Source organism: Castor canadensis, chromosome X (assembly GCF_047511655.1).
Source record: "Castor canadensis chromosome X, mCasCan1.hap1v2, whole genome shotgun sequence".
In the NCBI taxonomy this organism is placed as follows: Eukaryota; Metazoa; Chordata; class Mammalia; order Rodentia; family Castoridae; genus Castor; species Castor canadensis.
The window spans coordinates 93954601-93964498 of NC_133405.1; the positions used below are offsets into that span (position 1 = coordinate 93954601).

At 44.5% G+C, this 9898-nt stretch overlaps 1 protein-coding gene across 2 annotated transcripts; it reads right to left on the bottom strand.

The window, feature by feature from the left end:
- Positions 1–316: 316 nt before the first annotated feature.
- Positions 317–9892, bottom strand: LOC109700224 (DNA-(apurinic or apyrimidinic site) endonuclease 2). Of its 2 annotated transcripts, XM_020185291.2 has the most exons (6): positions 9751–9892; positions 8732–8815; positions 7868–8048; positions 7193–7339; positions 6455–6524; positions 317–1668 (listed from the first exon to the last, which is right to left on the bottom strand). In XM_020185291.2, the coding sequence occupies exons 1-6, from the start codon at positions 9818–9820 to the stop codon at positions 754–756; spliced, it is 1467 nt and encodes a 488-aa protein (XP_020040880.2). In that variant the 5' UTR covers positions 9821–9892; the 3' UTR covers positions 317–753. The 2 variants fall into 2 exon arrangements, with proteins under 2 accessions (XP_020040880.2, XP_073918538.1); XM_074062437.1 differs by lacking the exon at positions 9751–9892 and having other exon boundaries at positions 7193–7280.
- Between the last annotated feature and the right edge of the window lie 6 nt (positions 9893–9898).

The window sequence follows — 9898 nt, forward strand, 5'->3', positions numbered from 1 at the left end:
AGACACCCTTTATTTCTACCCTACAACACATCTATTGCAGCTGAGAAGGGACACTAGTTGAGAAGCTTTTGTTTAGGCTACATAACCCACCATGCTTCTGCTACACCACACTCACCTCCCTTGCCGATCCAACCTCAGCAGTGCAGAGAAACTACAGCTCAGTAGAGAGAGCCCTTTATGGTAACCACTGCTCCTCTCTCCTCCCCTCTCCCTGGAAGTTATATCATCAGTCTTCAGGCAGCTGGCAAACCCAGTATTGAGACAGCTTCTCTGACTCAACTTTATGAAGTACATCCAAAATGTCTAGTCAATGTGGTACACTAAAACAAAGACACAGATTTTATTTTTGAACAAATACATTTCCCAGTAAGGACAAAAATAGTTTAAAAACACAATTTCCTGGGCAGCTGGTACCCATGTACTTCTGACAGGAAGGTGGGAAGTGGGATGGAGGATTAGGTCACAGCATTAAGGTATAAGAATCTCACCAACAAGGAAGAGTTGGGCAAGAAGAAGAGAGAGGAAGAGAGGCCTTGGAGTAGGAAGAAAAGTAGGTGGGGGGAGTTAGAGGGAGGCCTTGGAGGAAAAAAGAAGGAGAAAGAAGAAAAGGAAAAGAAGAGGAGAAAGAAAGGGGGGAAGGATACCTTGAAGGAGAAGAAGAAGGCAGCATGGGCAGCTTAATATGAGGAGGGGAGCTGAAATCAGATCCTCTGCAGGGATGACCATACCAGAGATCCCTCACCCTTGGTCAGTTCAGCTGGGCCGGCTCCAAAGAAAGAAGCTGCAGCGGGAGGAGGGGTCACTGGGAGGACCCCGGGGTCTGGCACACATGTAGAAGTGGCGGCCCAGGTTAGGTCCCGGCTTCTTCACAGTACGCATTACACATGGCTCCCTGTGGCCTCTGCAGAGAGGCATAGGCGAGGGCCCCCCCAGGACAGACTTCCAGAACGAGGACTGTCCCTCCTTCTCATCTTTGGTGTCTGAAGCCTTGGCCTGCTCTTCTACCACTTTGGTCATTGCCTCCTCTTCGGGAGTCTTTGGGGTCACAAGGGTTCCCACCAGAGGCAGGTTAGGTAGCTTCAAGTCAGAAGTTTTGGGACGGCTGGAGGAAGGCTGGAAATAGCTCGTCAGGTTTTTCTGGCTTCTTCTGGGGCCAGCCTGACTTGGCCGAGGCCTGGAAGTACACACACGGACTTTGTTTTGCCGTTTCTGCACCTGGGTTTGATCACTGAACTGCAGTACTGACTGCTCCAGCACAGGTCCTTGTTCAAGAGGAACTAGGAAGCGGAGAATCTTGAGCTGGGTACCTGCAAACTCAGGGAGGAAGCGGGTGCACAGAGGTGGGCACTGTTTTGCAGGCACACAGGACACATTCAGGATAGCACCAATAGGGCAGTGGTCAGAGCCCATCACCTCAGGGAGCAGGAAGGAGGTCTGGAAATTATCTATGACCAGAGTCCTGTCTCCCAACACATAGTCAAGCCGGGTGCCATAGTTGAGATAGCGGGCACCGCTGACCACAGACCAGCAGGTGAAGGCCCTCTCCTGCTGTGGGTGAAAACAGCGGTAGCTATCAATGAAGGGCCCTACATGGGACCCAGCCTGGCACCCGGGGTTACCAAGCAAGCCATCCATCCATTTGCGCCCCGGATCCTCTTCAAAGCAGTCCTGGGGAAAGAGGAGGAGGATGAAGAGAAAGACAGAACTAGATGCTTAGAACTGGAAGAAACTTAAGAGACTGTTCCATTTTACAAATAAAATCTGGTTGTCCCAAAGAAGACTACTGCTCAAGGTCATACAGTCCAGAACTGGCAGAGCCAGGATTCAATTCCTAACTTTACTGATTTAAAAGCTCATGCTTGCTTTTTCCTCTATACCACACTGCACTTACCTTGCATTGGTCCATAAATGCCAAATCTGAAAGTCTGTTATTTGCTTAACCAAAATAATTTCTAAAATTGCTTTTCAAAAGAATGGAAAACAGGAAAAGTGGTTGCTATAGGTAACCACTTATAAGTAGTAGGGCAGGAATTAGGACTTAGGAAAAATGTTACCCTTTCTTTTCAAATCTCTGGCACTATTTGGTTTATCTCATGTGTTAGCATCTTCATTGACCATCTCTCCCTCCTGAGCTTAGGGGCTACAGGAATCCATGCTGAATACTTCCTTTTCCCTCTGATCTGACCTATCCATCCATCCAATCTACCGATTCATTAAATGCAACAATATATTCATAGAATATCTGTTTTGTGCCAGGCATGATACTAGGGACAAAGCAGATCTAGTCCTGAGAACAAGGGATGGATGCTTCCTTTGGGGAAGTGGCCTAAAAATAGGACATGAAGGCTAAACAGGAATAACCTAGGTAAAGGCTCTGAGAATAGCCTCTGTGATGGGCCTGTGGAAGGAGGATGTAGCATAGCTGAAAGACCTGAGGTGAGACCATAATGGGGACAACAGTAGGATATAACTGCCCATGGAAGCACTTGGACCAGGGTAGTGCCAAAGGAGACAGAAAAATGAAATTGAGATGATTTAGAAGTAGAATCAACAGTACCCACTGACCAGCTGAAAGGGAAAGGGGGTAAAGAAGGACAGTAAGGGCAAAATTCCCAGGCTTCTAGTTGGAGCAACCAAGAGGACAATGGTGCCATTTAGAGAGATGAGAAGACTAGAAGAGCTGGTCTGGATGGAAGAAGATATGTTCTGCTATTTTGAAAAGACTGTGTTTGTAAACTAAGCTGGTAATATTAGTTCTCTTTTCCTGAAAGAAAGACTGAAGGAGGTGCACTGGAGACATCTAGGATAGCTCTGAACTAAATCGTGAGGCATAAAGGTATACAGTAGTATCGCAAAAAGCTGAAAGAACCAACTGAGTGAGTTGCTAAAGAGGAATATGGCAAGGATTAAGTGAAGGCTTCCACTTTAGAATCCTTACTCCCCTCCCCCCAACACCACCACCACCACCACCACCACTATCTCATTATCTCTGTTCTGCTCATTTTCCCAGTTAAGAATTACATCTATGTTTATGTGGCTTTCCTGCAAACTAATCAAGGACTCTTCCCAAGGTCTCCTTTCTAAGCCAAGTCCAGGGCTGAGTTGGACTATGCCAGTACTGATTACTTTTTTCATATTATGCTATACATTTTTTTTGTTCTCATTCATGGTTTCTGGTTCATAACTCCCTCCTCAAGGCAAGCAATAGAAACTGAATTTTTCTCCCCCAAGGCAGGTCACAAAAACTAATCTTCTTTTGCCTTTAGCTAGCTATTAAGAAATTCTCTGACCTACCCTTGTCTGATAGTAGGTCATAAGACCCTCATTCCAGAGGGGTCGTGCCTGAACCAGTGAGGAAGGAATGTTGAAAAATCTGGACAGACAGGCCTTGCTGGGTTTCCTCACCCAATCTTTTAGCAATCATGCCTATGCAATGAGGTCTCCATAAAACCCAAAAGGACAGGGTTCAGAGAGCTTCTGGACATCTGACCGGGTGGAGGCTTGCAGGAAGGTGAACAAGAACTCACCCACTTGCTGGGAGGGTGGCACACCTCAACTCCACAGAAACAGCAGCTCTGTACTCAGGATCCTTCCAGAACCTGCTCTATGTGTCTCTTCATCTGACTGCTTATTTGTATCCTTTAAAATATCCTTTACAATTAACCAAGAAATGTAAGTATAGTGGTTATCTGAACTCTAGAAAAGTGTTTGCTTTGTTCTAGCAAATTAATCAAACCTGAAGAGGGGGAAACTCAATTTGTATCTGGTTGGTCAGAAGTTCTGGAGGCTTAAGACTGGGTTAGAAATTGAACCTCAATTTATGGCTGGTTGGTCAGAAGTTTCGGAGGCTTATGACTGGATTAGAAGAGGGGGGCAGTCTTGGGGACTAGCCCTCAACATGTGGAATCTGACAATATCTCCAGGTAGACAGTGTCAGAACTGAACTGGATTAGAAGCTACCCAGCTGATGTCCATAATTGAAGAATTAATTGTTTGCTTGCTGGAAGAAAGAAATCTCTGCCTTTTGAGGTCACAGAAGCTTTCTCTGTGGTGGTTGTGGTGTAACAGCAGAGGAAAAAACAAGCAGTTTATTTGTTCAACACAGAAACCTTCCACAAGAGGCAGTAGCTTACACATTATAGGACAGTGGATCTCATGCCTGGGTGTATAATAAACTTGCCCTGGGGGCTTTTAAATATACACTATCCTGAGTCCATACCAAAGTTGTTCTGGAGTGGATTAGGGTTAAGAACCATTTTATGGAGGGAATTAGAAATAAGAGGTTCATATAAGAAAAAAAAGACAGAGGGGAGATGGCCACAAACTTGTGGCACAGTGAGAAAAGCCCCTGTCTGGAGTGAACAGTGTGTAGGAATACTGGGAATTAAAATTGAGGAATACTGAGAATGGAAATGGAGACAGGGCACAAACCAGAAACTACTTTGAATGTCTGCTTTTGATGCTTTCTCTGCATCACAGAGGTTAAAAGGGTGGTATTGAAGGTTCCTGAGCAGGAAATACAGTGCATTAGGATAATGACCAAGGCAATGTGAGATTCAAGGTCCTCAGAATCTGGCTCCCACAAGGACTCTCCAACCCTACTTCCTCCTGACACTCACATCTCTTCCCATGGCACTCTAAAAAGAATAGGACTTGCAATTTCCCATGTATACAGGCAATTTGTCAATGTGAAACCTTTGCTCATGCCAGAATATCTTGCTCCCCATACCCCAAAGCTCTGTTCTACTCATCATTTAAGGCTCATCTAGCTGGGCGCCAGTGGCTCACACCTGTAATCCTAGCTACTCAGGAGGCAGAGATCAGGAGGATCGTGGTTCGAAGCTAGCCTGGGCAAATAGTTCAAAAGACCCTATCTTGAAAAAACTCTTCACAAAAAAGGGCTGGTGGAGTAGCTCAAGGTGTAGGCCCAGAGTTCAAGCCCCAGTTACCCCCACCCCCCAAAAAATGAAGACTCACTTTCAGCTACCTGGCTTGATGTCCATATTTGCCTAGGAATTTCATCTCTGGACTCCCCTAGCCTCCTAGGTTGCCATCTCTGCCTTAGCCCTGAGGATTCTACTCTAAAATTGGCTGGCATGTGCCTGTAGTCCACCAACACACTGAGCTCTCTGAGGGCCAAGAGCAGAATATGACCTGTAACTGAGTCTTCAGCACATGGCTCAGGGCAAAGCCAAGGGCAGGGCCGGTACTGAATATTGAATGAAGGACCAATCCTCAGTACTTTTAGAATAGTATATCAATGGAACTATACCAAATGAGAAAACTTCTACACATCAAAGGAAACAATCAACAGACCAAAGACCCAACCTACGGAATGAAGAAAATATCTGCAATCTGAAAAGGGATTGACATCCAGAACACATGAGGAACTCAAACAACTCAACAACAACAACAAAATAGACATTTCTCAAAAAGACATAAAAATGACCAACATGAAAAAAAGTTCAATATCATCAATTATCAGAGATATGTGACTCCAAACCACAATGAGATATCATTTCATTCCAGTTAGAATGGCTATTATCAAAAAGACAAGAAGTAACAAATGCAGGGAAGGATACAGAGAAAGGGGAAGTCTCATACACTGTTGGTGGGAATGTAAATTAGTACAGTCATTTTGGAAAACAGTACAAAGTTTCTTCAAAAAGTTTAAAATATAATTACTATATGATCCAATAAACCCACCTCTAGGTATATCCAAAGAAAATGAAGTCAATACGTCAAAGAAACATCTGTATTCCCATGTTCATTGCAGCATTATTCACAAAATAAGGAATCAACCTAGATGTTCACTGACAGATATATAGAATACTATTTAGCCATAAAGAATGAAATACTATCATTTGCAGCAAAATGGATAGAACTAGAAGACATTGTGTTAAATGAGAATAAGCCAAGCACAGAAAGACAAATAATGTATCATCTCACTCATATATGGAAGCTAAAACAGTTGATCTAATAGGAGTAGAACAATGGTTGTCAGAGGATGGAGGGTAGAAGGAGAAGGATAGAGATGGGCAGGTTAATGGGTACAAAATACACTTTAATAAGAATATAAAATTCTCATAATCTAAAGCATAGTAGGATGATTACAGTTAGTAATAATTTCTCGTATATTTCAAAATAGGTAGTAAAAAGAATTTGAATGCTCCTCACACAGAGAAACAATAAATGTTTAAGGTGATATGCTAATTACCCTGATTTGATCATTACACATCATACACATGTATCAAAATATTACATGGTACCCCATAAATATGTACAATTATTACATGTCACTTAAGAACAAAAAAGAACAGTATTTCAAACTAAGCTCTGCTTAGTTTCATCTCATTTCCTTATAAGGAAGCTGACTCCAGGGCCAAAAACTCAGCATTGACTGGCTGAGTGGATAGACTTAGGGCTGGGGCCCAGGGCCTAGAGGGTGTCTTACCAGGTTGCCTGCATCACAGTGGTCAATTGGGCGGTGGGCTGTATTCAGGTCCCCCAGAATGATCACATGGCTAAAAAACACAATGTGGAGTATCAACTAGACATTCAAGAAAGGGAAGTGGCATAGTCCTGGCCCATATACTTTTTCTCAGGCTCAGATTAGCCACCTCCCACATGCAGGCTTTAGCCACCAGCTATTCATAGCAGACTACCTCTCATACTCTCTTATCTTGCCACAACCTGGATGCCTTCCCTGACACTGTCCCTGTTTGACATGACCACTCCATTGATCTCTACATAATGCTATCTTTCTCATTCTTCAAAGCTGAGCTCAGGTATCAACTCTTCCAAGAAGCACTACTTGATAACTCTAACTCACCCTCACTTTCCTGTCCCTCCCTACAACAAGACTTTCATTTGCTCCCAGGCACTTTACCACCCTCATCTCATTTCATCCTCAAATATCTTCCATGTGGTAGGGATGCACACAGTCATTAAACAAAAGAGAAAACACTGGCAGGGCTAGTCTTGAGAGGATAATGTACAAAACCTGTTTCTGTCACTTTACTTTGTCTTCACAGCTCTTTAGAGCATGGCCCATTCAGGTGGGCATAGCAGTGTCTGCAACTAGGCTATTAAGAAACTGAAAGACAAAGATTCTATATCCCTTGTGGAACATGACACAGAGTTGGCACCCAAGACAAGCTCAAGGAAGTCTGGCTGCCCAGACTTTCAGTACCTGCCAGCCACCAGGAGGGCTTCTGCTCGGATCTGCAACAAGCGATAGAAACGCAGCTTAAAGGTCAGACGCTCAGGCTTCCCAGGGTCTGCATGGGGGCAGTACACGTTGATTAGGGTCAAAGTCTTCTCCTTCCCTTCCCATGTGCTAGGGAGAAAAGAAACCCCCAAGGGATCAGTTTCAAGCCTCCCCTCCCACACATACCATTTGGCTTCGACTTAATGGTTGTCTATAGGATGAAAAGGGGGCTAGGGAATCATGAATGAGCAGGCATGCACAGGACTTGGGGAATGACTACAGATGAGGGAGGGGCATAAAGGATGACCCAGGTAAACCAAATGATGATGTTGCCATTCAAGAAGATAAGACACCCAGAGAGCAAGCATCTTGGGACAATGAGTTCTGGGATAGCCAAGTTGCTTTTGAGAAGCCTGTGGTAATGACAGAGCTGGACAGCTAGGCCAGTACCCCATTGTAGAGATGGAAACTCAAGGCTCAGAAAGAAACATGATTTCCCAGGGTCACACAGTAAGCAGCCCAGTCAAGACTAGAGTCTAGAAACAGCAAACTTGGGAACTTTTCTATAGTAAATGCATGTTTATAAGGTGAGCCTTAGAATATCCACAATGAGAGCAGACCAGCAATATTCAGTGGCAGGAGGTTAAGGGCCATTACCGGATCTTGTGTTGTGTAAGGAGGGCTCGGCCCTCACTATCCAAAGCCCGGAGCTCCTCTTGGGTGAACTCATCCATGTTTCCATAGCAACCTACATCCCCATTCTGGGTGGCAAACAGACCACTGAGGCCTTCTTCAGCAGCCACTGGGGTAGCACTGTCCTTACAAAAGGTGGCTACACCTAGAAACAGAGAGGGTATTCTGAACAGAATTGGCAGTCAGCAGCCTGTTGTAATAGCCTGTCCCACTCCAATTCTCCCCACACAGGTCACTAGAGTCATCATCATAAAATGTGGTTCTTTACTTTTTTTATATATATTGACAACTCTTTGAATTCAAGGGCCATAGATAGCACTATAAAATCTGAGGCAACTTGATTCACGCCCAGTAGCCTCAGTTCCTTCTTCTAAAGCCACATAATAACAATGGCTAATATTCTAAGTGTTTTACATGGATACATGGTAAGTGCTTATAAAGTATTAGCTTTTATTACCACATGAATTGATAAGTGTAATCTCTGTAATACCCTGGGAGTTAGGTATTATCCTCATTTTCTAGCTGAGAAACCTGAGGCACAAAGGTAACTTGCCAGAGAGTACATAGCTGGGAAATGAGCCATGATTTGAACCCAAGCAGACTGGCTCCAGAGCTCAATTAACCACCACACTACTGTACTTCTGAGTTCCAACAGTTTAATTTTATACATAAAAATTATATTTCATACAACTAACTTTGTGGGGTTTTAGCTCTGTGGACTAAAAGTCAAATTTTATTATTACCATCTCATTAACTATTAGAAACCCTTTCACCCTACTTGCCTCCATCACTCACAGTAATTTAAAGTCCCCAAAAAACCCCATTTACCAGAATAGCCACCACGGCTGCGGCTGAAGCTGAAATAGGAGTTATACCCCTCAACAATAGCCAGGGGCTCTGTCAGTACATCTCCTGGAAAAAATGCAGTATTAAGTCAGAGGTAAAACTAGGACCCAGGACACACAAAGACTGCGATTAAAGTTGCTGGCTAATTACTAGCACACATCAGAGCCAGAGTTCGGAAGGAAAATGAAGTATCTATGATTACAGGAGCTAGAAAGGTGGAAAAGTCAGAGGGAACTGATATAAAAATTAGAAGGTGGGGGAAATGGGGACAACCACAGAATGAGAGGTGGAGATTTACTGAGAGGGGGAGAGAATCAGGGCTAAGCTTTAGGGTCTAGGTGATGGGAGGGTGCTGGGATGGGAAATGGGGATTTGGGACAGGGACTTGGGAATACTAGCTGAGGGTAGGAGGTAAGAGAACTAGAACTAGGCGATCAGAAATGGGTATGAAGGGAGAAGAAATAGGGAATATCACAGGGCGAGAGAGGAAATTAGAGGGTCTAGGCTTAGGGTGAGAGACAAAGTGGGAATTAGGGCCTCTAAACTGGGGAAGAGAGATAAGGGTAAATAAGGGGAAATGGGAATCTGGGATGGAGGAAGTAGAGTCAGGTGGGGGCAAAGATGGGAATCAGAGGATCTGACCTGGGGGCAGGGATAGAGAACTGAGGGGATCTGACTTAGGGGTAGGAGACTCTCGGTGTATGGGCGGGGGGAACTCAAGGGACCAAATTGAGGAGGTAGAATAAGTGGAAATCTTAGTGAATATGAAGGTTTCAAGGTGGAAGCAACTTAGGTTCTGAAGACAGGAGATGGAGTGACAATTAAGGGTGTAGCTGGGGTGAAAGAAGGCATTTAAGAGGAAAGAGATCAGGATTCTGGAGTGGGTCTAAGAGCAGGACTCAAGTACAGGGAAATGGGAAAGTGAAATGAGATGGAGCAGGAGGCAAAAGTCAGCAAGAAAGGGAAAACATGGACGGTATCCTAGATTCTTGAGTGCTCACTGGTCACTTTGGTCTCTTGGAGACAGACGATATCGGCATCCAGCTCTTGCAAAATACGTCCCATGGCCATGGCGGCAGAGTTGCTGGGTTCCTGGCATACCAGCCCTTGCAGGGGACTCCGGATCCCATTGATGTTCCAGCTCACTAT

What these genes read in the sequence shown, in the direction of transcription:
- LOC109700224 (XM_020185291.2), bottom strand. Translation starts at nt 9,820, where the DNA reads ATGGCCATGGGACGTATTTTGCAAGAGCTGGATGCCGATATCGTCTGT. An exon ending in CTTACACAACACAAGATCCG is followed by an intron (nt 7,340 to 7,867) that starts GTAATGGCCCTT and finishes TTTTCTCCCTAG; the next exon opens with CACATGGGAAGGGAAGGAGA. An exon ending in GCCCTCCTGGTGGCTGGCAG is followed by an intron (nt 6,525 to 7,192) that starts GTACTGAAAGTC and finishes TGTGTTTTTTAG; the next exon opens with CCATGTGATCATTCTGGGGG.